We start from the raw sequence: 27,977 nt of genomic DNA on the forward strand, positions 1-27,977 counted from the left end.
ATATAACGATTTTAGGAAAATAAATATGTTTTTCAATTCCCTGCTTTCTGAATTCAGTCCTACAAATACCGTCAATCATACTTTGTGAGGTGTTCTAAATACCACAGTGATATCTAAATGCTGATATGTTATTACTGATGGAAAACTGAAAACTGTATTGGACTACATGTTGGTTTTACTCACATCTCCTTTCATGGAGAAACACAAAAGCAACATTGAACTAAAGACTGTATTGTGGAATATTCCTTCACAATACCAGACACTCACTGACAAAAGACGTTTCTCCCAGGTAGCCTCTTCTTTTCAAGGTCACTTCTAGGAATTTTGAATCTTCATCCACCAGGTAATACTCCCTCTCCAGTGAAATCCAAGCCCAGTTGAGTCGGAAAGGCTGGTTCTTCAGCTTGTTACCACCTGTAATTCAAACAGAAATTGATTAGGAAACCGCAACAGATCTTTCCCCCTCTGAAAAACCTTTATCTCAAGGACAGTACTGTTGTAATGCTGTGGATCCCTAATAGCGCTGAAAACACTATATTCTTTGAAAAACATTCAGTTTCTTATAAATTAATTAGAAATGAATAAGAAATAAATCACTAATTAGTAACACATACCTAAAGAAGCTCATGTTTGCTTAGGTAAAGAGATTGATTTTAATTGTCCTTGTCCTCAAAAGGTACGTCCCAAACTACACAAAAGACGTGTATGAATTATAAATCTTAAACTTACACCTAGTACTGTATAATATGGAAACAATATAGATGAAAAACATGTTATTGACACAATACTAGGTAAACTGTACATTTGGGTAGTGCAAGTTTACATTACTTTCACTTGCAAGTTCCTTTTTTCAACAAAAGCACTCAGGCTTTTGGAATAGTCTTCTCTTTTAGGAAAACACTGTTTTCTAGAACAGCCATTAAGATGTAGTATATACTTATTTGATTTAGATTTAAAAAAAAGGCAGGGATATATCCTTCAAATGGAAAGGGCGATGTGACATTGATTCCTGTCCACGCCACCCAAACCAATTCTCAAATTGGAAGCTGTAGGCATCAGGGTAATGTAGTAGATGGATTATGAACTGGTTGATGTCTAGGAAACAGAGGGTGTCGATTAGAGGAGTCGCTTCTAACTGGAGTGAGGTTGTTAGTGGAGATCCACAGGGATCAGTACTAGGGCCTTTGCTTTTTCTAATCTATATTAATGATCTGGACTCTGGGATAGTTAGCAAACTTGTCAAATTTGCCGATGATACTAAAATAGGTGGCTCAGCAGATACAATCTTGGCAGCACAGGCTATTCAAAGGGACTTAGATAATATTCAGTTGTGGGCCGACACCTGGCAGATGAAATTCAATGTGGACAAGTGCAAGGTAATACATGCAGGTAACAAAAATGTCCACTATAATTACACTATGGGAGGAATAGTACCAGATGAAGTAACGCATGAGAAAGACCTAGGAGTCTATGTGGACTCCTCACTTTCTCCATCCAAACAATGTTGGGAAGCAATAAAAAAGGCAAACAGGATGCTAGGGTATATTGTCAAAAGTGTAGAATTGAGAACAAGGGCAGTAATGTTCAGACTGTACAATGCACTAGTTAGAGCTCATCTGGATACTGTGTACAGTTCTGGGCTCCACACTTCAAGAAAGATATCGCTGCTCTAGAGGCAGTTCAGAGGAGAGCAACCAGACTTATTCCAGGTCTGAAGGGAATGTCCTACTGAGAGACTGAGGAACTGAACCTTTTCACCCTGGAACAGAGGAGACTACATGGGGACTTGATTCAAGTCTTCAAAATCATGAAAGGCATCGACCACATCAAACCAGAGGAGCTTTTCCAGATCAGCAGGGACACACGCACCCGGGGGAACAACTGGAAATTGGGCTTCAAGGCATTCAAAACGGAAAACAGGAGACACTTCTTTACACAGAGAGTCGTCACAATCTGGAATAAACTACCCAGCGATGTGGTAGAAGCTGAAAGTTTGGGAACATTTAAAAATAGACTGCATAGGATCCTTGGATCACTTAGATATTAATGGACACCAAACGAGCACGATGGGTCGAATGGCCTCCTCTCGTTTGTAAACTTTCTTATGTTCTTATGTTCTTATGTACAAGGGTCTAATATCCTCCACTCGTATTATAATCAGCACCACCCAAGCAGGCTTTCAGTTATCTCTGAATCTTTTAATCATCAGACTTTTCACCTCTGGCCAGACTAAATGGAGAGAGAGAGAGAAAGGCTGAGCAGAGATTTAATGGGTCACATGCTGAAAAAGTTAGGTGGTCTGAGTCTGGAAAAAAAAAAAAAAAAGTTACCATACAGCACTAATAGGTCTTAATTCCTGTGTGTCAGTTGTGAGAGGCCTCATGATTGAAAGTGTGAAGAGCGCTCTAATGGAGGCAGGGCTTGAGACAGCCAAGCCAGGAGACGGTACAGGTGTCAGACTGCTGTCACGGGCCCAGACTGCCTCAGCTGCTGGGCAGGCTCAATTAACTCTGTGACCCAGAAATGCTGCTGCCCTCTCCAGACCCCAGAGGCCTAAAACACTCTAAGGTCCCGATAATTATTTGTACACTGAGCCTTTTTAATACTGTATAATTAATGTTGGAGCCTCTGTAAAGAAACCTTTCACCTCCATATATATATAAATACTGAAATGTTGAGTTTTCAAAGTTGTGACTGATATGTTTACATGTCTAAACTAAAACAAATCTGTGAAACCTATACCCTATCCAGTTTTTATATTAGTAGAAAGTGGTTCTGACAATACATTAAAACACAACTGGCTTCAGGTTTGTTTATATTTTAAATACCTCCTTCATGTCTCCTGGGTGGCGCAAACAATATCACAAGTCACTCATTTTATGGGGTGTTTTAGTCAATCAATATATAAACCAGTGCATTAAAAGATCGTAACTCAAATTAAGTTAAGTGCAGGTGAGGTTTAAAACTATATTTCTATAACTAAAACTCACATAGAAAAAATACTACAGCCTAAATATTGTAAAACTAATACAGTGGCTAAAGCAGCTCTGAATAAACTAGTAATCCATGCTATCACATGCCTCTTCTGTTATATCCAAGGGACCACCATCAAACCTTATACATCCTGATTGCCTTGACACAAGCAGCTCCAGCCCTCCAGAATACAGCTAATTGTGATTATTTTGTGTCTTTTTCTGTGGCAAAATGTCTTAGTTCCAGCCTGACAGCACAGTGCACCCTGACCCTTTCCCAATGCTGCCTCCAAATCTTTATGACTTTGTGAAGCCTGCCAGGGGAAAGGCCAAATGTGCTTGGTTTTGCACCACTAGACAAAGGCCTTGAACTGGGATTACTTGAACCCACAGGCAGCCCACAGAGAAAGGAGTGCACAAGAAAGAGGAATGCTGGGAGAGGTCAATGCCACATCACAAATACAGGTCCGAGATTAACCATTTATCTTCCAGAAAGCCTTAAAACTCATTTTTACATTACTCATCTGAATGAAAAACAGATGTAATGTTGTTTGTCTATATACACCGCCAACCAGCATCCTCTCTGTTTTGCCCAACCGAGGCAGAAATAAAAGCATACTCCTTTTTGCTGAAAATAATGCAAATATTATGAGCTATATTGTGGCACTAATGAAAATAAAGAGGCCTAGTTCCTTGAACCCATATTTAAACATGCACCTTGATCTTATCTAAGACACAACAAGGCTAGACTGTACTTGCTCACATTGAATAGAAATGATGGACCTGATTTTATGAGGATTTTCTGGTACATTTCCTTAACTGGATCATTTTCATAGCTTCTGCCTGCTTTAGTTTTGTATTATAGTGTCAGTTTTCAAGAATTATGTGGCCCAGTAAACTCAAGTCACCTGCGACAAAATGCGCTTGCTATTGCAAAAAGTAGAAACATTTCAAAGCCTTGAGATGCAATACAGAAAATATTAGTCTCCGTTGCTTTTTGCTGATTATTAACATTTGTTATTGTTCCTTTTAGCATTATAATTTTTTAACTTTGACATTGGCTTTTCAGCAGCAAGACAAATAAATAAACTATCAATGTTTCCCAGTAAGACTTAGGGCATTCATTTTTTTGGAGGTTTTGCAACTACAAAACAAACAAATAAAATGTAGTGAATTTGTAGTGATGTTCAAAGAGCATTTTGTTCTGAGCAGATTTTCTGAGGCTTTAAAACAAGGCATATACATACTTTAAGTACTGACCAGCATGTGACATACATTATACTGTTTTGACACTTTGCTTTCCTTCTATTTAAAATGAGCTCCAACATATGATTTTGGCATATTAAAACAAGTGGGGGTTCTAATTAGCAGGTAATAGTGTTTTACATTTTCACCCAAAGCCGATGTAAGCTCTTTAAATCCATACAGCCTGAATTCTAACCTATTTAATTACTCAAATTAGGCACCCCAATTACTAGTCACCAGTCAAAGTGCAAGTATGTTTTCTGAACCACACACAGGCCTCTTAATTTGTGGAACATTTGACATCCATCCAGTCCTGTCAAGCAGAGCAATCTGCGTGTTGACTCGGAACAGATTTCTCTAAACAGCACAGTCAGGAGCCATCGGCAGGTAGTAGCTAGAAGCCCCCTCTAAAATCCGTCTGTGATCTGAACTTATTTACAATTGCCAAGTTTTACAGTAATTTCACAGTTAATTAATTAAGTATGTTAAATGTCCAGTTTGTCTTTCCCATAAGTGGCTGTTTTTAGAATGAATAAACAGTGCACCCCCCCACACACTGTACCCATTCGCTGCCATTGAACACTTTCTCTTGAGGAGGTTAATTGTGTTTGCTTTGTAAACACAGAGATGAAGATCCTCTTCATTAGTACAGCTCTCGGACACTTTCCTCCCCTCTGCTCCCTCTCACAGCCTGCCGTGCAACCAGAGCGCAGCAGGGCGAACTGAGCAGCTAACCTTGAAGGAGCTCATGTTTCTAACAGCTATGTCTAAAAATACAAGAAACATCTATCACATTTGTCTTTGCCTGCACCAAATTTGTCAGGTGGTAATAAGAATATAAGAGGCAGTTGATTTATATGATGCTTACCACCTATGAAAGGAGGAATTGATGTTGAGTTAAAGCACTCCAGCAGGGACGCCGGCGCCTATTTTAATTTAAAACCTTCAACAATTTAAAATAAGTTGTTGAAAGTGCATCCTACACAACCCTGTTTACTTAAAATGTTTAAACTTTTGGAGAATTTGTTACAATTCATATTCCAATTCTTATATTTGAACTGAGTGAATACATGATTAAACGTACACATTGTAGTTAATTTGCTGTTCATGAAGGAGGGCAAACAGTTTCAATTCCAACACACTCAACTAAGAGTGATTGCAAGATTTCATTAAAGACTGCTTTGCGATGCAAAGGATGTAAAGGAATTTGAAACTGTTTTTTATGGTGGGCTGGGGGGCAGGGAACAAGATGTTATGGCTTGTGGTACTCTGAAGAGATAAGCGCTAGGGATGGGTTCAAAGTTCTTGGGCAGAAAGCCCAGTGTGTAGCAGACGTCAAGGATTGTTAGCTGGGAGCAAGGAGGACAGGATTATCAAAGGAACCCTCCACTGACAAAGAGCTTCCTCTGTTTAGGCATCTGCCGCAGTCTGCATGGCTTGGGTTTCATTAGTGTCATCCACTCGTTTTTGTGAGGGATATATAATGGCATCTCATTGTTCCATGTAATGATCACAGAAAAAAAATGGCTGTACTTGTAGCAAGGTAAAGTCCTTCTGATATCTATCCGCTTTCAAAGTATATGCTTCTGCAACATGTTGTGCAAGACATGCATTTCATTATTCGGGATTATATATCAAAAGGAGGGAAGAGCTTCAAAAACTTTAATGATACGCACTGTAAGAGGACACCCTTGGTAATATCCATGTTAATCACTCAGAGAACAAACTGGGAGGGAAATAGTGGCTTAGGTAGACATGTATCTAGCTATTGTGTACAGAAACATAAAAAAAAAGTTTTTATGATCTGTTACTGTTTAAGAACTTGTTTCTACAAGGATACCTCCAGCAGATAAGGTGCAGTACCTTACTCCTGATATACTGATGGGCATCTCACTAACTGCTCTCAGTAAAGGAACCAAGAACACTACACATTAACATATTTATTTGGCTATATCATTAGATAAATGCAGGAATACCCTTATACAATGGGCGTCTCCTTATGGCTTCACCTCATCTTCATTACTTACAAAAACTGCTGTCAGTTTAGATTTATTCAGAAGTCAGGAGTTGCTGTCTTTTTGCTTTCACCTTTTACGGGCAGACCTCTTAGTGTAAATGTTTTTCCCCAAGGACAAGGCACCCTGAATTTGAAGAGTTTGTTTGATATGTTTTGATTATATATGCATAAATCTTTTGTTTTAGTTCAAATTCAAATTAGTCTCACCTTCCATTTTTCCCACACAGATTTAAGAGGGTTTGTGCATTGCTTTGTAATTGAACTCAGCTGGCAAATTCCCCTTTAATTATTATTTTCAAGAACTTGCAAGAGCTGTACTGATCAAAAATTGAAAGCGATACATTTGATGTTCACTTGCATGTTTGATGTGTTTCATCAATCGGGAAACTGAGCAACAAAACTTCCTGTTTAATCAAATAAAAGTATTTGCATTAAACAGCAATATGGGGTAAACCACAGATATAAGGAATGGACTAAAGGATAGACGGGTGGATTAGTTTTTCACATCCCTTTTCTATTCTTAAGTATTCGCAGCCTGATTTAAAATGTGTTCGAAAGCAGCATTGAATTACTAACACTGATAAATAAAATTAGCTGATGAAAAGTTTCTCTTTGCATTTCAGTGACCCGATACTCAAACTGTAACTAAGTCCTCTAAACAGCTGTAGTGTGACATAAATGCTGCAGTACGTGGCGACCTAAAGACAAGATTTGCCATGTGATAAGTAGGAATGAAGAAATATCTGAAATATGCCTGGTGCCCATCTAAAAATTCACATTGCTATGTGTAAATACTCCACACATTTTCCAATGGGAGAAGAATGCAGAACTATTACATATCTAAATGACTGTAGCAAACAAATACTACTACTTCAATTAGTAACAATTAAAAAAATAATAATGATAATTCTGATGACGATGCTAAAGATAAGACTCTTTACTGGATGAGAAGTTTGACTGTGGTAGGTTGGAACAAATAATGTCCCAGGAATGCATTGTTATTAAAATGCAGCCACTCTTAAAGCTCAAACATAATTGTGGCCATCACCATTCTACTGAGGTAGTTTCCTTAATGAGTTTATAACACGTTGTGAGTGGCAGGTGTTGCCTAATAAAGGCTTCTTTGGCAACGACAACATAGATTGCTTTAATCTAGTTGCTGCCAGTTTAGGCACAAGAATGGAGAACATTTGGCACCAACTCACTCCCTCTTTAAATCTCAAATCACTCCGGTATTCATAAGCCTTCAGAATGACAGCTGTACCTTTCTCAAGAAGGGACACTCTTTAACTCTTTTGTTCTTTTGAGTGTGAACCATCGAATGGACATCAGGGATTTTAAGCGTCTGTCTGGGTGGCCCTTGTAGGGTACAGCAGGTACCATGGCAATAGATTGTACTCAGTAATGCTAAAGAATGTTTTAATGTATATGTTATATGTATATACACAAATCATAATAAACAAAAAATCTGCTTCATGCAAACATTTCAATTTCATCTTCGGAATTCATTTAAATTGAAACTAATGGAAAGACAAAACAAAGCAATAAACCAAAAGCTAAACACTGGGTCTTCAGGTCAATAAAAGTGTTGTCCTACTATCTGGCCTAGAACTTTTGTACAAATAAATGATGATGCTCAGACTAAGTAAAAAAAATGACACATTTGTACTACTTCTACTACAACTTCTACTAGTTTTGATTTGGTCTAGTTCTAACAGTCATGTTCAGCAAAGTGTGTGTGCATAGTTATTTAATTTGTGGATTTTACAGAGCAATCATTAGAATAGAAATCACTTAAATTGATCTAATAAAGTTCACTTTTTCATTTTCATTTATATTTATGGGAGCAATAATATTAAGAAAATAGTATATATGGGAGAGTAAGACCCAAATAAGAAGTCATTTGTTCCTTGGGAGTTTTATACAGTTACAGAAGCAGACATTATACATACATTTATTAGGACATAAATCTAACAGAACTTAAAACTGTGGTCAAATATTGAATATCATGACACACTGGTTCTGATGTTGCTAACACTGTACCAACTAATAGCATTTTAAGTACTAATTTTGTAGTCTAGACATACAGGGTCCTTTTTATATTATTTATTACAACTTCAAATGTTATATATGTGTAAGAAGGTTGTTTTACGTCTGAAATAATTACATTTGTACAGGTATTACTCATAGAATCCTTATAAATTCAAATGTCCTTACTTGATTTCCACTTAGGGGTTGAATGTGTACATCCATATATCATGTAAGCGTGTCTGACATTTTCCTTGCATTCAGACCTGACTGAAACTGGAACTTTTCCAGGCCCCCTAGCGTGCAACCATCCTTACAATTACTTGCACAGTTGCTGGTCTGGGATAAGTCACGTTAGTGTCTACAGACCCAGCAAATTTACCACTGTCATTTTAATAGCCCGAGAAGAGGTTTGCCAAGATTCTAAAGATGATAAACGATGGGCACCGACACTTGTGGAAATAATTGAGACATCAACGTATTTACACTTGGGCCTCTTAAAAAAAATTACACACCTTTTTATGTTTTCCCGTAAGACTGTGTTATATATAACCAATGTAAAACACATCTGTGTTGTAGAATATTTGTTTTGTTTATTATTAAGCAACAATCAAGCAATTAGGAAATGTGACAGCACACCAAATGGCAGATATTATAAGATATCCATTAATATTGAATTGTTTTGTATTTTCAACTGAAATTTGAAGGGCTAAGGAGCCATTAAATTTTGCTAACCCACGAAAGAGACGGCAGATATTCAGCTGTGAACAGTTCAAAGCTACCATGGCTGTGACTGCACTAAGTGAGGCAACATCAATTTAAATCCTTCCAAATACCCAATCCTCACCTCCCCCCTCAGTTCTCCATTCAAAGCTATAGTCACCTTCACTGAATGATACAATTGATTTCGTCATAAACAGTGTAATGGTCTTCCCAACCCAAGAGCTGTATGACACCTGTTTCTGCTGGTTTATGTTCAAACTGAGCTCTTCATGGCACTCTTAATTGAAATACCTTTCGTCTAATTTCAACGTTGTTGTTTGTTTTTATATATAAGGCCATTCAGGTAAGTAGCTGACAGCTTGGCTGGAATGAAAACCAGCAGTTGCAGGTCGTAGAAAAGGGAGTCCTTATGTTCATTGGGAAAAGGCAGATGCAAAGGTGGATCAAAGGTGGAGCTGCCTATCAGGTCAAAGCATTCCCCAGTCTGTGACAGCAACTGAAAACTCCCAGAGCAGTGTGTCACATTACATGCCAGGCAGGAAGGGAAATGTACTTAAAGAGCATTTTGGACTGGTAAACATGTTTGAAAGACACACCGCTGTGGTAGGGCAAGATGACAGCAGGTGAATAATGAGCTGTCTAAAGAGAGCTTATCAACACAGTGTAGGGGACATTTTAAGGAAGGAATAGCAACAGAAATGTTTCCAGATTATGATGCAAGACATCTGCAGTACTAGTAGGCCATGTAGGTCCTTGAGAACCTCATTCACCTTCTAGTTTTATTTTCCAAGATCCACCTAGAGTCAAATGTGTCAGTTAAAATAAAAGGTAAAATGCATTTTGTTAAAAATCTTTATATTAGTTTAAAATCCCAGGCAACAACCAAATTGTATTTAAACCACAAATACTTCATTGAATAACAACACTGGGTAGATTTAATAGGCCAACTAAAGACATATATTTGACTTGGTAATGTCCCAATCAGTTGATGGATTTGTCTACATCAGATTGTACTACATGATTATATATTTAGATCATCATTCTTCCTGCAATTTTATGCCAGTATCTTAGATATGTTAACTGTCCTCTAGGAGTGCAACTAATAAGTAAATTTAAATACCGAAAAGCTTCTTATTTAACTTAAGTTTCCCTCAGCATTCGACACATTCCCTGATTGAAGTTAGGGATACGTGGATATTATTAGCCACACTCACTTGTACAGCACAGAGCGATGTACTGTAAATTTACACTTGACTGTTTTGAGAGTGCCTACATTGCACGGAGGGTGATCTCTTCAGCAGACTGCAAGTCACAGGCTGACAAGCACCCTGGGCCCCTTTAAACAGACATCACTCAAAATCGTCGACTCTGTGTTGCGTCGCCTCTGAGAAATTTGGGGGTATAGCGACTGCTATAAACGGCCTGGAGAGGAATGATCCTTAAAGAGACTTAGGGAAAGAGGCGAGGGGCAGCCGCAGTGACAGCTCTCTGAGTGGCAAAGAAGTGGTTCGCCATCTGGGAATGATAAGAATAACCCGAGGCCCATTTATCATGGCCTTCGCACATTCATATCAAATAAATCTTCACATTGTCAAGGAAAGGAGATATTTAGCTGCAGACGAACACACAATCGCAGCCACAAACTGACATGGTAGGCAAGGCGTCGCAACAAGTGACGGTAAATCCTCTCCTGGCTGTTGACATTTGTGACAGTTAAAATCACACGGCAAGGAGGCGTTCTGCTGCAAAAGGCTGCTCTTTCTCCTCCAGGGTTTTCCAAATACATGGATCCCTATGCAAACAAGGCATATTAAAATAATATTCATTGAAAAAAGATAAATGTTGACAATAGTCACACATAAATTAGTATAAACAGTGGCCTCTGAGGAAAAAAGTAATTTATTGATTGGTGTAGGTAAAAGTTTTTATTTGGGCTAGGCAGAAGTCTGATATTAGATTTCAAAGTATTTTTGAAGTTTCCAAAAAAGTAACTGTAGAAAAGACTTCTAAAGTACCAGGCAATGTACTGGGGAAGACAATTTGTAAGGCTTATAATGCCATTCAAGCTGTCAATTTTTTTAATTTTCTGACTTATGTTCTGGTTTGTTTAACTTTAATTTGCTTAATAATAACAATGGAGATTTACTGTTAGAAGACATACATTTTGAACTAATGAGAAATACAACAGCAGTGAAATGAGAAAAAATATAGTATTCCTTTAAATGGTTGAATGATGATGCTTTATTTATAACACAGATAATCACCACTGGTGTTGCTATTTTAAAGACATGAAGATAGATAGATAGATCGAGTATAAATAAGATCGTAAAACGATGATCCCTGTAAAATCATTAGAAAAACAAAATGCTCTCTTCACCCACACATTATAACTGCCCAGCCATACAAGATGATTAAGTGTTGCTGTTTTTTTCAGTGGTTAACACTGCAATTTTCCAGATTATGTCTAATATCAAAAGAGCTTACTTTGACCTATATGTAACTTGTGATCAACACTCACTCACACAACCTTTTTGTAGCACATTAAGGCTAACTCTTCCTGGCCTCAGTTCATATTCAAAAATTGGACTTGGCTATTTCCCAGGGTCTGTGGGCCGATTGTTTTCACTCTCTGTGAACCTCAACTCTTAAGCTACTTCAGTCAGAAGTCATATTAAAGTAATGTCAGGGTCTGGTTTTGTCATGGGTGGCCATATCTGAGAATAATCAGCTTACTTGTGAAATGCTGAACTCTTAAATGAATAGACATACATTTAATGACTAATAGAGAAACCTATTTGACAGCTCACTATGACAGAAACTTTACACTCTCTGAACTGCTTTTCTGGTCAGGGCATTCATTGTAATTTTATATTGTAAAAACGCTTTTCTTCCATAATAAAAGCTTTTTGAAAATCAGGGAGGGGGTGACCTTCACAAAATATAAATATAGAATAGTTTGCATATATACATGTTAACAATGAAACAATTATGTATTTGTTTACATATAGATTACTGTGCACATCAAAGATCTACAGCTATGTTTAAATGCTAGGCCGACCTGACACACAGCAGCACACTAATCTGAATTTTTCATGTTTATCGGCCAATCTGTGATTTTCTAGTATTTTGTCTCAGCTCCACCTCGTTGAAACACAAAAAACAGTCAGTCAAATACATTTGTGGACCAAATGTTGAGCAGGAACATTTATACATAATTCCAAGAGCAAATTACGGCAAAACTTACAAAATCTGGCAAGGGTGGTTTTGCTGTTTTAAAGAAATGTTAATTAATTTTCATGGCTTTGACACAGTAACTGCAATGCCCTTCTTCGATTAAAATCCTGCTGGCTGCCTGGAGTGCAGAGTATAAAAGAAAAGGTTTTAAAGGCTAACAAGCCCAGTATCCCCCTGGTGTTATAGGCCTCAGGCTGTAGTCACCAGCATGATGGACAAGAATATATACTGGCTGAACACTTGTAAAGCAAGAATTTATGAGGTCAGATTTTAACTATTGGTATTTTAACCAGGTGACTCTTAAAATCCTCGCCTCTCTGCTAACATGCCTAAATTGTTATCGTTCTAGTTTTTAGTTTTTTAATTTTGTTAAACAAAAGTGAACCGAAAGAATACCAGGAACAGTCTGTCATATAGTATCCGATTTTAATTTAAATCAGTCAACAGCAGTTTAATTGTGTCTTGCATAGTATATTTTTTATGAGTTATAAACTTTTGTTTTCCATTTTTAAGACACACAGCTAATTTAAGCAAGATTAAGCAAAAAATTTGGAGAGGTACTGGTGAATAAATTATAATACAAACAGTGAAAACACAACAAATTCATGAAAAATGTTACAAAAATTCAGGAACACCTCGATATGATTGTGCATGTTGTACTTAAATAAAATATAAATTATTTTGCTACTTATAAATCAAAACAGGAAATGGTACAAATCTGTGTTCTGCATTTCGCAGGTTTTTATTTGGTCTAGGCCTATGTTCTATTAACTTATTATGATGGCATTACAATTTGTGCATCTGGAAATCCATGCTGTATAGTCTTGGATTCCTTGGGTCTTGTATGGGTCTGCTCAGTCCCAGGCAAACTGGACAAAAAGACTAGCATGTCTGCACTTTCCCTTTAGAGCTTTTTCTTGCTTTCAGCAGTGGTGCACGAGGAGTGACACTTAGCAAACACTGGGATTAGCAGAGACATAAAATAATGGTTCCAACATTATGGTGTCCCATTCCACAGCGCCGGACCCATGTCATCAATCAGCACCTTAGTCAGAGTCCTTGCTAACATATCACTGCAGAAAGCAGCAGAAACCGCCTGCCTTTGGTAGCCCAGCCAGACAATTCATCACACTTGTTTAAGAGCAGACTCATTTAGCCAGGTTAAGACAGCAAAGAACCATTAACTGCAAGAACACATGACTGCCATTACAAACTATCTGAACTCCCACTAATAGTTAAGTTAATTTAAGTTAAGTTATCTCTGACAACTCACCAGTGCTAGGTGAAAGTTTTCAATAGCTCTATATGATGTTGGAGTGTTCAACATTGAATGTTAAACCATCTTCTACACTGGAATCTAGTATTTGTAGTATTCCTACACTGTATGACTGTCCACAAACATCAACACTCAACTTCCACAATTTCATAAATAAGAAACTCCTTTTTCCTCGTTAGAATGATGCAAGATTCATTTTATGGAAATTGCTAGCTCCAGGAATAAAGGGGCTTCTGTAATCCTATATGATACTACACTCTCCTGCCATTATAAAGGTTGCCCTCCATACATATCTAATGATTTATGCACCTCTGTCTCATTCCTTTCATCTTATACCCCCAGGGACCAAATAATAAAAAAAAGACTCTGGGATATCACTACTGGGGATGACACAAAGGCTAATGAGGTGAAACAGAGGTATACTATAGGCATTGTTCACCTACCCTGTTGCTGTTTTTCCACAAAAGAAAACAAGCACGCATCCCCCCGGTTTACGCACTCCAACCACAGCAGTTTTAAAACTCTACTTCAATTTCTGACGTCGTTCTTTGTCCACATTGTTCTTCCATGTCAGCTTGTGATTGAAATCAAACCATCTGGCCAGATGCAGTGTCTGCGTTTCAATCGGAGCCAATGTTTTGACTACGCTTTCCTTTACATCCTGAAACACCTGCTTAGGTCTGATATTTGTCCCTTTCAGTTACGGTACAGAAGTTAAGGTATGGGTTTCAAAATCCTTACCTGGTGTAATTTAAAAAATATATTTTCCTGTTGTCCAAATAGTGTGATACACTGCTGAATTCAGGGTTTATATTTATCTTGGCAGACCTAAACTATACACCTCGAGGAAATCTGATTTATTGTCTGACAGGTGGCTTGTATTTAGTGCATTTCATCTGGCGCTTGTAATGTTAGTAGCACTTTCGTCAAGTTGTTTTTTTATGATCTCTGGCCTGGTTATTGCATTAGCAAGCCTGGTGGAGTTAAACCGAATCCCCAACGCACATCCTGACAGGTAAACGGCATTCGGTTAAGGAACTTGTAAAATTCCACAAGCAGCTGTTTCAATCAATTCATCTGTCTCCCTCTGTAGGTTTCAATTCCATTTCCTGCGCACTGGATAAGGTCAAGTTTTTATGATGTGCCTGGAACCTCAGGCTTATCAATAAAATAAAATCTGACTGACAATTTGAGACAACATTTAAACAGCTTGGGAAAAAAAATCTGCTTACTGCTTAGATATTCTATGTTTGCTTATTGTATCTATTTACCTATATAGCTATCTAACTGTAAATACCTGTACAGCATCTATCTATCTATCCCCACCCCCACCATCACACAGACACTGCAACTGAATGCATCCCAAAGAAAGTAAACAAAATTACTCTTATTTATTTCACTGAAGGTGCATCATTCATTGCTGATGACAACTGTCACACATTTCTTTTAGTGTGACCCTCACAGATGAAAAACAGCTTCTGCACAAGAAAAGGTAATAACAGAAGACAATGCGACTCGATTCATAACCTTCCCTCGAGTCACAGCTTATGCATCAGAAGATACTGGCTCCTGTTCAGCTTCCTTCTTTCACCACTATCGGGGAAGTTTTAACCAGCAGTCTTTTATTGCTTGTCATAGCTTTCTCAATAGATTACTCTGCTGGCTCATAAAAGACATGTTCCTTCCAGCTGTAATGTAGCCAGGGTGACAAAATGCCAGCTCTGAAGTATGTTCACTTCATTCTTTCCAAGGTAAAGGAAGCACTTGCCCTATTCAGACAGTGTGCCATTAATTTTATGGCTTCCAGGCCTCTTTCTTTGTTTTTTTCTGAAGAAGTTGTAGCAGTCCTAGCACTGCTAATGTAAGATACTTATACTGACCTTCAATTAAAAGCAAGGTCTCATATCAGAATCATATTATTATTATTGCATACTTGTATATCTTTCACAAATATAGCCTAATCGTCTGCAATCTTTAACTATTCACACTTTTGTTCAAGAATCAGACATTTTAACTTCCACATTTTCACAGGAATTAGAAAATCGACAAAGAGGACCTAAGAATATAAGTACATAAAGTCTTCCCCCACCCCAATAAAGAAATTAATAAACAAATCTTTCATTAATGATTTGAAATGCTGAAATGGGACTGAAAAATAACGGTAAGTAATCTAATGAGTTTATATTTTGCTTTGGGATTCCTTATACTGATCTTCATCCCTCATTCTGCCTCTTCCCACACAAGCCATTTAGTCACAAGTGGTCTTTCTGTTTGCTTCCCTACAGATTTCAATAAACCTGCTCTTACATGTTGAATTGGAGGGGGACGAAAGGCCTTCTAGTCAATCATCAGGAGAATTTTGTAGCTTTTATTGTGTTGGTCTAATCCTTGAGGCAGCCAACCTTTTACAACCTGTAATACCAAACATCTGCAGGCCCTGTTAACTCCTCTCTGGACATGGCTAGACTTTGGCCAGATGTAATATGTTTTTAGACCAACATTACACTTGGTTCACATGCTCTTAATGCCATCCCACTTAATTGATTTGCAAACAGTGGGTTTGTTCTGTTAATTGGTCCTACTGTTTTCTTTTCCCGGGCACATTATGTGGACTTCCCCTAATTATAGGCTAGCTCTTTTCAGTAACTGCAGAGAACAAACCTAGACCGACACATACTAGCTGGCACTGTGCTAATAGACAGCTCCAGCCTTTTTAAAAGTCTGGAATTGTGAAGCATCGAGTAATATCACACTGGTCCAATATGATATGGGTACATATATGTATATGATATAAGTAGGATACAGAAAGCATGTTTTGTTATACAACTGAAAGATCTTCTGATCTATATACATTCTGTACAGAGTTCTAGACATCTATATATAATTAATCTGCATTAAGAATATTATCTTTTTCACTTTTTATTGAACGTTTGTTAAATAAACTTAATTGTCACTGAAATAGACAAGCTTTTGTAAACCAGGACATGACAATCTATATAATGATTATTTCAGGCCCTTGAATACTATTACTACTACTATGACTACTACTACTATTACTACTTATTATTATTATTATTATTATTATTATTATTATTATTATTATTATAGTATTTCTGTTGATCATATAGACTCTTATACAGTCATACAGTCAAATATATACTTTACATTTTAAAAAGTAGTTAGCAAATGATCACATTGCTGACTCCTCTGCTCACATTAATATTTGTGCTCAGAAAAGTCAAGTGTTTAATCCAGAGGCTTTGGTACAAGCGATAATTGGGCTTCCATTTTGCTGTTTGCCTGATACGAGTGTGTTAATGAAACTGCAGTGCTCTTCAAGAGCAGGCTAAGAGGAAGACTTGATGGTGGGGGTTTCACCGATGTCAAACCCACAGCAGGAATGTCTGAAAGGCCATGACTCTGGCTTACCCTGAATGTCACCCGGTATAAATACAGACACTTCCACAGTGATGATATTCTAATAGTTCTCAATATGGCATAATTATAGCCCAAACCATACTGTATGGATTGCATTTCACAAACTCAGAATGCATTTAGCATTTACAGCTGCAGTTAAAATAGTACCCCACCTGTTATATTTTGTAACTTTGCAACACATTTACTATATATGTATATGATAATGTAAAACTGCAGTATACAATGTACAAGCAGAACTGACCATTTAAGTCATAAAAGACAAATAAGAGAAAATATTGTAACTTATTTTTAGATACATTTTCCCATTGTATATATATATATATATATATATATATATATATAGTTAGTTAGTTAGTTAGAGAAAAGAGCTGCATTTTGCAATCATATTTGGGATCTCACGATATAATTTGCAGCTATGAGATTCTTGTCAATCATCCAAAATCTGCATATCTTCCTAAGGACAAACTAGAAAAGTTTAGCATGTTACAAATTTAGCCTGCAGTAGATAATATACCCGCCTTATTATAGTAACACATGCCCATTAGAGACTGTTAACCACAAGAGAAGAATCCTTTCACGTTAAATCTCAAGGACTATGCCTCCTAAAGCAATGGGTTGTTAATAAGGTTGAAATGATCATATATTATGGGTGTGTAGCATGGTGATGTCCCTGCTAAATTATAGACTCATCTTTATACATATATATATATATATATATATATATATATATATAAAACTTCACTGTATCAGACACGAAAAACTTTGTACAACAAGGTATCATGAAGAGAGCAATGTAACCAGCTAAGAGTTATGAAATTCAAGAAGAAAGGTTCATGTGACATCTGACCAAAACTGAATTTGCAGGAATATAAATACACACAGCTACTGAAATTCTAAGCCCTTTAAGCATAGCCTCTCCTGTGAATGTAAAGAAAGAAAAGTCATGGCTCCGAAGCAAAGGAGAAAGATGTTGAATGATCTGTATGTGAATTCTTGTACTTTCAAACTTCTTAAAGCCCGTGAATCACTTATTGGTTTCCTGTGCAGGTAACACAATGTCAGTTATGGATATGTATAAGTATTCTGGTGTGCCTCAGAATACATTTAACACTAATAGGTATCAATGGCCATGGGGTTGTAAATCCTGTAAGCAGATCTGAATATTGAATATTGAACTATTTGAATGACAACATTGAATCTGAGTGGAATTCTGTAACAAAAGCTAAACAAATATAGCAATTTATTTTGTTTTAGTTTATATACTTGACACACTCAAATTAAATTAAAAGGTAACAATGGTATAAAAATAGAAATACACAAATGAGAAATTAATGCATCTAGAGGGGCCAAAGGAAACAGAACACATGAATAACAGCTGCTCTTGCATTGTGCAACAATATGATCTTATGTTATTCTTATTAAACAAACATGAAATGACCAAACAAAAGTTAGGGAACAAAAATTATGTGACTGCTAAAAAACTAATTTTCAATAAACATATCAATCTACACACACAACAAAACTAAATAAATATTTTCAGCAATTTCAGCAATTCATGTTTATACTTAGATAGAAAACCCCCAAAGAACTCTATTGTTTTAACATAGAGCTAAAATATCCCCCTAACCTGAGGTGATTTCTTTAAGGTAGACATTCCATGCCTACATACCCAGAGGCCATTCAAAAAAAAAGGAGAAAGAAGAGTTTTAGATTCTATCTTTCAGAAAACTGAAACACAAACCCTCAGAGATAGAGAATTAATCTATTATTTGTTTCCCAAGTCACGTCATGTGCAGTTATGTGGGATCAATATCCACTAAGACACAATCAGTTGATATTAAGAGGAAAGATTCAGCAAGTTTTATGTCACAGGTCAACCACTAAAGACTAACAAAAATGTTGGTAGAACACCCATTGTTCACTGACCACAGAGATCAGAGGTACTTGAGCTGTACACACACACATACACACGCGCACACACACACACACACACACACACACACAGGCCTGACGTGCCCTCAACCCCATTCTGTCTTAATGTGGCCACCCTCGGCAGCAATGGGGGAGTGGAACTCTATGCTGCAGAGGCTGTCAATCTTGCCAAATTATGGGATGGCTTTGTGATACAAACAATGACTGACACCAAGCAGAGAATACCATTTTAATTCTCTCATGGCCAAAGTAAAATGCCACACTGATTCTCTTGCAGGTCCAGATAAGTTCAATGTTATATAAAAAAACAATCCTTTGGTATTTATTAATGGCGTTCAAGTGAAACATTATAAAGGCTTACCTTTGTCTTCAACTGTGAAGTAAAATATATCACTGGTAGCATTCTCCCCGTCGAGCAGCACATAACAGATCTTCATCTCATTAATATCAGCTAGCGACACACAAAGGGACAAGCACAGATGATTATAGTGTCACTAAAGTTGCACATGTTTTCAGACAACATTAACTGGTTAAGAGTTGTGAACTTCACACTCAGATTGAGTTACAACCCCTAGTCTGCAGTAGTTAAGAAAAATAAATATGTCCTCGGGCACCAAAAAGCTTCAAACTAGCATATCTGCTTCCCTGCCATCTGTCACTAACTGAAGAGTAAATGTCTCTTTCCAAATGTGTACTACATGTACTACAAATGTACACCAGAGTGATTGGAAAGAAAATGTTTAACAATTATTATACATGTTGTTGAATATTTTATATCCTCTCCCAGACTAAATTTGAGGTTTGGTTGTAATCCTTTTATTCATATAACACTGCAACAGATTTAGATTAGATTTAGTCATGTCCAGGGACAATTCGATTTTTAATGTAAAAGAGATGTTAATAAACAAATGAACTGAAGCTGAATTACTATGAAATTAATAACTAAACACACACACACACACACACACATATATATATATTATATAGCCTATAAAATCTAAACAACACTGGGAATCTCCAATGGACCTTTTTAGTGGCTTTCTTTCTCATTACATCACACTAAGAACTGGTAAACAATACATAACCTGCAGAGTAGAGTTAGTTCTTCAGCAACAAGGCTTACCTTGAGTGAAGGTTTGGACGCTGTCGTTCCCCAGGGCCGTGTTGATGATGTAGCCATGCTGAGGAGCCTCGGCAATCCAGTACTTGAGGACATTGTGTGGGCTGTCCCGGTCCTCAGACTTCAGAGCCTTGCTAGTGATCACAAAGCCCAGGTGGCCGGTGTGCAGGACCCGGAGCGTGGGAGAGCCCTTGTTGACGACTATCTGGGGGACGCCATTGTCAACCGAGTTGATCTGGATGGTCATTGTCTGGGGCTTACGAGTCTCAAAGACAGTGTCGGGGAAGACATAGAATTCTGTGTGAGTGCCATCCGTCACAGTGAAGGAGAAGCTATCCTCACCAGACTCGGTCCCGTCATGTTTGTAGGTGATGAGGTTCTCGTTTAGGTCTTGTTTGGTGAAGCTAGTGACAGCATGGGTGCCATTGTACAGCAGCTGCCCATGGACTGGCACCTGGGTGATGGTGAAACGCAGAAAGTTGTCGGGCGTGTCCCGATCCTCCACGGTGAGTTCAAAAGGAGTGATCAGCTTTAGCTCTCCTTCGCCAACCACCAGGCTGTGGATGGTCAGTACCGGCTTTTTATTGTCCACATCAGTGATGGACACTCTGAAAGTGCGGAACACGGGGTTGTAACCATCTGTTACTTCAAACTCAAAGCTGTCCATTTTCACCTCGTCGTCTGAGGTGTGGATGTAGTAGATCTTGTTGCCTGCCAGCTGCAGCTGAGTGAAGGTGGTGATGGGAACTCCAGGTCTGTCAGTGCACTCCAAGTGTCCACGGCTGGGGGCGCGAGTGATGCTGAAGCTCAGGTGTTCATCAGGGCTGTTGATATCAGTGGTGCTCAGCAGATCAGTGGTCAGGGTCACTCTACCCCCTTCCTTCAGGGTCACACCTTTGTTAATGACGTCAGGGAAGACCATGTCAATGCTGCCAATGCTAATATAGAAGTACCTGTCAATGAGCGGATTAATCCCATCCGTGACATCAAACTTGACAAGGTCGCGAACCCCTTCCTGGCCTGTATGGACATACTGAACCAGTCCTTTGTCTATGTCATCTTGGGTGAAGTTCATTTCAACAGTTATGTTTCCCAGCACGTCTCCAAACTTGGTGATGCGCTGAAGGTAGCCTTGACTTGGTCCGTAACGGATTATATACATCAGACTCTTGTCTTCAGAATCTAAATCTGTTGCTTTAAGGACTTTGTTGGTGATGATTTTTGTCTCCCCGATTTCAACTTCTAGTCCGTCGTTAATTGTCATTCTTGGAGTCTCGTCATCCACTGGAATGACCATGATGAGAACTTTTTTTTCCACAGTGTGTTTTCCATCTGTAAGTCTGACCTCAAAGCTGTCTTCTTTGGTTTCAGAGTCATCATGCTCATAGACAATGTTAGAGCCTTCCTTGATCTGCTCAAGGGAGAAATGAATAACTGAAACAGTACCTGTGGTAAGCTGCTGAACAATATTGCCATGTTTGGGAGGGCTAATTATTTCAAACTCTAGATCATCCCCTGGAATGTCTGCATCGGCTGCATTCAAAATGGGAGTGTCAATGACCAGACTCATGCCCTCCATGACAACAAACTCACGAATGAATATTTCGGGCTTCTCATCATTTGTTGGAATGATAACGATGGGGAAAAAGTGACGCTCTGAGAAGTTGATACCATCAGAACAGCGGAACGTGAGTCTGTCTTCCACTGGCTCAACACCTTTGTGGATGCTCTGCACGTAATAAATGTGACCTAGACGCACGTCTTTAATGCTGAAGGCCGTGATGGCAGTTCCTGCCCTGGACTTTTCAGACCCAGGGGCTGGAGATATGTTTTCAATGTAACCAGATGTGGACTGGACAATGATGGTGCACAGAATGTCGTCATTTTCTGTGTCCACGTCTTCAGCTTGGAGGTTTGTTATTGTGATGGCATTCTTCTCTCCTTCAAGCACGGTGAACTGATCGCCAACAATGACAATGGGAGGCACGCTGTCAACAGGTAGAATAGTGACATGCACCCTGACACCTTGGACTTTGTTGCCACCGACAACCCATTCATCAGACATGTCAGAGATGGTGAGATTGAAGGAGTCGTGCTGTTTAAAAGGCCCGATCTCCCCACTCGTGTGAGCATAAACGACACCTCCATTGATGATGTCTTGCTGCGTGAATCTCTCAGAGACAACCCCATTAACCATAATTTCACCCAACTTTGGTGGCTCCTCAACTATAAATGTGAGCATGAGGTCATCAGTGTCTTCATCTCTGCCTTGAATCACATTGGAAGTGATCTCTGTGGCTCCATTCTCCAGGACATCAATGGAGGAACCCAGCAGGCCGGATGGGAGCATAATGGTTGGAGTTTCGTCATCGACCGGTTTCACAGTGATTTTAATAATGATAGGCAGCTCATGAAATCCATCACTGACATCAAGTTTTACTGTGTCGCTAGTGGACTCCTCGCCGTTATGGACATATGCGATGTGGCCACTGACGATATCTTCAAGTACAAATGTCTCTCCCACAGACATATCGATGCCCAGATACTGTAGCAGCCCAAATCGAGGAGCCTGGGTCAATGTGAATATAATTTTATCATCATCTGTGTCCTGGTCAGTTGCATCGAGCTCAGTTTTAGTTATGATGTAAGTATTTCTCTCCAGCACTGTAAAACCAGTGTTGGTGATCTGGGGGGGTTTGTTATCGACTGGCTGCAAGAAAATTGTGAAGAGGCCATTCACTGAATTTCCAGCAGTGTCCTCCACAATGAAAGTGAACTGCACTACTCTTGGTGTGATGCCCAGTTCCTGATCTGGGGGCTTGTACGCCACTTTGTGATGATTGACCTGAGCTTGTGTGAACTCTGTAATGACAGTGTCAGGGCTCTCAGTCAGCACTATCTCGCCCAGTGGGATGGGGTTGTTTTCGTCTGTATCAGTTGGAGGCCTAGAGATGGTGTACTTCAGATCACGGTCGTCTGAATCCAGATCAGTGTAACGCAAAAACTTCTTTTTAAAGTGGGTCAATTCGTATTCTTGCACTGTCATGTATAAAGCAGTGCCAGGGTAAAGTTCTGGAGGGAGGTCATCTACTGGATGGATTTTAATTGCAAACGTGTGCTCCCCAGACTGATTCGGGGGGTCATTGTCATCATGGACCCGGAACACAAAATTATCCATGACAGTGGTGGTGCTGTGAGGCCCAATGTGACGATAAAACAGCTTCCCATCCAGGATGTCCTGCTGAAACCATTCCGTCACCACCTGCTCAAACATCTCTTCGCTGTCACTGAACTTCCAGGCAGACAAATCTGAGGGCTGCTCGGCTTGTCGGAGGAGCAGTTCACCCAGTGTTGAATAAGGAGGCTCCACGATAAATTTAATGGTGGAGTCCTCTGAGTCAATGTCTGTGGCACTTAGAATGAAGGGTGAGATCTGCATGATTTCATTCTTGAAAAGCACAAGCCCAGTGTTAGTATTTATAATGGGAGGCTCATCGTCAGTGGGTGCAATGGTGATAGGGAACAAAAACTCAACTTCATTGCTGCCATCAGTCATGCGGAAAATTATATTGTCACTGTAAGTGTCACTGCCGTCGTGCTGGTATACCACGACCCCGGCATCCAAATCGGCGGGGGTGAAGAATTTTCGACGGGCTCCCAACACTGTCAGTTCACCATGCTTTAAACCATCAATAACTGTAATTCTGACATCATCAAGATTATCTTCGTCACTGATTTCTAAATTCTGGGTGCTTGAGAGCGCTCTTGACTGTCCCTCAAACAGCAGCTGTCCCGTGTTTTTAGTTGCCACCGGGGCTAAAGTGTTCATGGGCTTCACAACAATCATGAAGGCGAACGCATCAGAGACAGCGCCTTCAGTGTCGACTACTTCAAACTCAATTTGAAAAATTCTCTCCGAGCCAGAATCGGCAGAGGGAGGCTTATAGGCTATTTTCAGATCTTTAACGTCTCTCTGGTAGAAAGATGTAATAGGTAGATTTTGGTCATCGGTGCTGATAATGTAGCCCTGCTCATGACCCAGGGGCGAAGTGATGTTAAAAATTAAGTCATCTGGACCAGATTCAACATCCTCAGCAGCCAGCATATCATTGGTGATAGCTGTCATCACAAACTGGTCAATTTCCATCATCATCATAGCAACAAAACTTGGCTTAGGGGCTGTGTTTTCGGTCCCTTCTTTAATTCTAACCATGATTTGGAAATGCTCCTGCTTGATAGTGTTTCCCTCTTTATCCACTAGCTCTACCAACATGGGGATATAGTCTCTGTTTGGGGAGCTGGTGGTGGAGGTATGCTTGTAGCGAATGCCTAGGTTTACAAAAGCATCACAGTCTATCATCTGCCCATTGGCGGTGTAATTTAAAAGTGTGCCATACCTGGGGAGACCTCCTGCGCTGATCAAGGTGGTGACTTTGCAGGATTCGGCACTGCCATCAAAGGCAAATTCCAAGCCCTTCTTCTCAATGGGATTGCTGATGCCATTCAGCTTGTCCACGACCAGAGGCATGTTGCGTGTTAAAATCTCCAGCTGCTGAAACACCACCTCCACCTCCAGCAGCAAAGGAATGATGATTGTGTCCGTCTGGGAGTCGTACCTCAGCTGCAGCCTCACTCTGTCCTTGTTGGGGCTTCTCGATCCGAAGTGGGTGTATTTCACCTCCTCTGCCCCGAAAGTGCAGGGGAATCTCTTCGGAGACAGCATGCCCGGTCTCTGAGCCAGAGGGTCATTCTCTAGCACTGTGATGTAGCACCGGTCTCCAGGTTGCACTTCAGTCACCAGGTCATTGATTGGGTCTAAATAAACAGATCTGCCAAAAGGCACCCTCACCCCATTGTTGGCAACTAGTATAGAGTCAGAATCAGGTCCTGGCCTGGGCCCGAAGAGGAAAGCAGGCTCAAAATTCTCTGCCCCGTCGGCTGACAAGCTGGAGCTGAATGCAAGGAGGGCAAGGAGGCACCTCGAAACTGCAGCTGCCTTAGAAAGTCCAGTCCTGTGAAGAAGACAACCAGCCATATCCACTTGCTAGTTGCCTTGCAGCTTTTAGATATCAATCCAATTATTCTCAGGCAGTTTCCCAAAAACTGTGGAAAAGAGAAGGAAAAAAAGGAAAAGAAAGGGGAAAAAAGTAGTGCTGTCTTCCCTCACTCCTCCTGCTTTGCACACAGATATGGGACAAGTGCTCTTCTAATTCACGAGGGCTCTGCAGGTAATACTTAACCAGCAGACAGTGACAGCCCCAGGCTCCACCCTCTGCCTGCTCTGTGAAGATACCTCCTATCCCACAGCTAATTAAAGAAAGCACATTGGACAGGCCAGCTCCCTGCTCCACACCCCCACCCCCCACCCCCAGCACCAGCCCCAGCCCCAGCCCCAGCCCCAGCCTCCCGAGCAAGCACCCTGCACTCTTCTTTAAACCTACTACCTCCTACACATAAAAAAGAAAAAGGGATGCCTCACCCTGTTTAACAACCAGTAACAATACAAACTCAGACATACACAAAATAGATGAGATTTATAATACTAATATGAATAATATGAATAACAACAATAAAACAAATGGTATTGGACTGATCAGTAGCTGTCTCCTGTTTTGTTTTTTCTAATGCTATCACTCTAACTACAAATTATATATATATATATATATATATAGACACACATAACAGCATTACGAAGGTTAAACTTTTCATTCATACCCATGAATTAAAAGTGTCCTCCTGAGTTAGTGAATCACACAGTGCACATGCGCCCTTCCCCCCGCCCTGCCAGTCATTCACAAAACCTGCGCTGCGGGCTTGAGCTGACGGGGATAGATTTTGGGTTTTCAATGTATGCCTATAACACCATTTTATCGCAAAAAAAAAAAATGCATGAGTTTAATTTAAGTAAGTCGGGACCTGAATTGAGAAGGAGCACATACAACGCAAGGACACACATATATGAAGTTAAACTTATGCTGACTTTTGTAACTTAATGCTTTAATCATGAAACCTTGTAATGACTTTAATATACTTAGATATTAGTGTTTGTTCTGCCCACTTTCTCTAAATGAGCCTATTTTTCATTTAACTAACACTTAATGCAGCCCTTTAAAAAAATCTGAACATGATTTGATATGACATAATTCAAATAATAATTAGCAAAGTCAAATGATTAATAATAACCTATTCAAAAAGAATCGTGTGTTGTGCAGATCGCATTTTAATTTTAAGTTGACCAAAAATATACAAAACATTGTGAAAAAAAAAATACATTTCACTTGTTTAATTTGTATTATGGCTTAATATAGCATTATTAAAATTAACGACATTTTCTTTTGCGCGTTCTTAATTGACGCTGGATTTGATCTCTGACTCGGGCGCCCTCTTTCGGTGAAAAGTAGCAATTCGACTGATTAGCTTATTGCTGTACATTTATTTTTTAAAGGGTGAGAGTGTGATTAAACTAAAAATCAGTGCAAATAAAATTGTATAAAAAATGAATCACACCTTCATTTTAAACGAAATAATATGAAACATTAAGCTTTCCCAAAAAGACCTCAATCATTCCCTTCCGAAATCGTATCTTTCAAAGTATTCAGCACATTTGATTAACCTTTCTTTAAAATATGATATGGAAACAAGGGTATTGGGAGTATTTTCAATTGCTTAACTTAAAACGTGCAGATCAAATATGAATTGCTAAACTTAGTAAACTGTCATATCATCTTTAAAGATTATATGGAACAAAAATATCAGGAGTAATTCCCTATTTTCCTTAATTTAAATTAGAGAAAATATAAATATATGCCTTGATTTAAAAAATATATATATTTTTTAAACATTTATAAGCATTCGTTTGATTCACGCTTTCCACAAATTGTTTGATTAATATTCAAATCTATTAAAAAGTTTAAAAAGTACATTATTGCTTGAACTGCAGGTGAAATTAGGTCCTGCTTTGGCATGTGTTTCACAGTTTGTGGTTTATGTACTGTAACCCCAGGAACTCCTTGGTCGAGTCCCGTTAGGTTTCTTCTCATCACGTTATAAAAGTGAAAAACTGAAATGCAACAGCTTTTTAGAAATCACACATGTTCCAGCTTATGAAATAACTGCCAGCCAAATCCTCAGGAAACTGCCACATAGCACTATAAATCTATTCATGTTGACACTGGTATTAAGAAACACAACCAAATTATTACACTTCTGGCTACCTATAATAATTCCTACTTTATGTGTACATGGCCAAATTTAAAAAGATTAAAAAAAAGATCGACCACAACAGCAACTGTTATATGAAATGTACGAGTGAAAGGGAAACAGAAATGGGATTTGGAGCCAACACTATGTAATGTCCCGAAAATGAGTGAATGTAAACACTTTGTACCACAGGGATGGTCAAGTAGATATCACTGTGGAACCCAGTAGCTTCCCTGAAAACCTGGGAGAATCATAATTTGCTTTAAAAATGTGTAGAAGTAAGTTAAATTATGCAACACTGTGGACCACTCTCTCCCCCCATGTGTTTCAGCTCCTGCATTAAGTCTGCCAAGAGAACCTGCAAACATTCGAGGGAAATGAGCGATCAGTCTGGAATTGAAACAACTGGTTTGTTTAGTTTTTACTTGGTTTCCACTACATCAAATGTAGGCTTAACTACCTTCAAGGTAGACTGCGCTGTCACTGCCCAGGCACTTTGAAGTCGATGCTTCAGAGGCGACTGCCATGGCAATTTCACAGTGCGCTTCATGTGAAGAGTAGGGCCTTTCAGGGAGGCTGATTTATGGTAATGGACCGTGCTGCTTCACATTGTCACACGGATCTCTCTTCTTAACCATCACATCCGAGGGCAGATATCAGTCAGGTCACAGCAGCATCGCCACAGACCTACAACTTCTTCCCCCACGTGCAGGGATATCTGAACCAGTCTGCAGAACATGAACGCACTTTAAGAGCCTATGGATGTACAGACCACACAGTTTTATTTATTTG

General features: G+C 39.1%; 1 protein-coding gene across 1 annotated transcript in view; it reads right to left on the bottom strand.

Moving 5' to 3' along the window:
• frem3 (Fras1 related extracellular matrix 3) overlaps window positions 1-25,183 on the bottom strand; it is a 52,526-nt gene extending 27,343 nt beyond the window's left edge. Inside the window, exons 1-3 of the mRNA XM_066718411.1 lie at window positions 19,989-25,183; window positions 19,227-19,316; window positions 268-414 (exon numbers count right to left, since the gene is read on the bottom strand). Coding sequence (XP_066574508.1) covers window positions 268-414; window positions 19,227-19,316; window positions 19,989-25,020 — 5,269 coding nt within the window. The 5' untranslated portion in view covers window positions 25,021-25,183. The remainder of the gene's footprint in view (window positions 1-267; window positions 415-19,226; window positions 19,317-19,988) is intronic.
• Window positions 25,184-27,977: the final 2,794 nt, after the last annotated feature.

The sequence above is a fragment of the Amia ocellicauda genome, chromosome 12, assembly GCF_036373705.1.
Source record: "Amia ocellicauda isolate fAmiCal2 chromosome 12, fAmiCal2.hap1, whole genome shotgun sequence".
Classification (NCBI taxonomy): domain Eukaryota; kingdom Metazoa; phylum Chordata; class Actinopteri; order Amiiformes; family Amiidae; genus Amia; species Amia ocellicauda.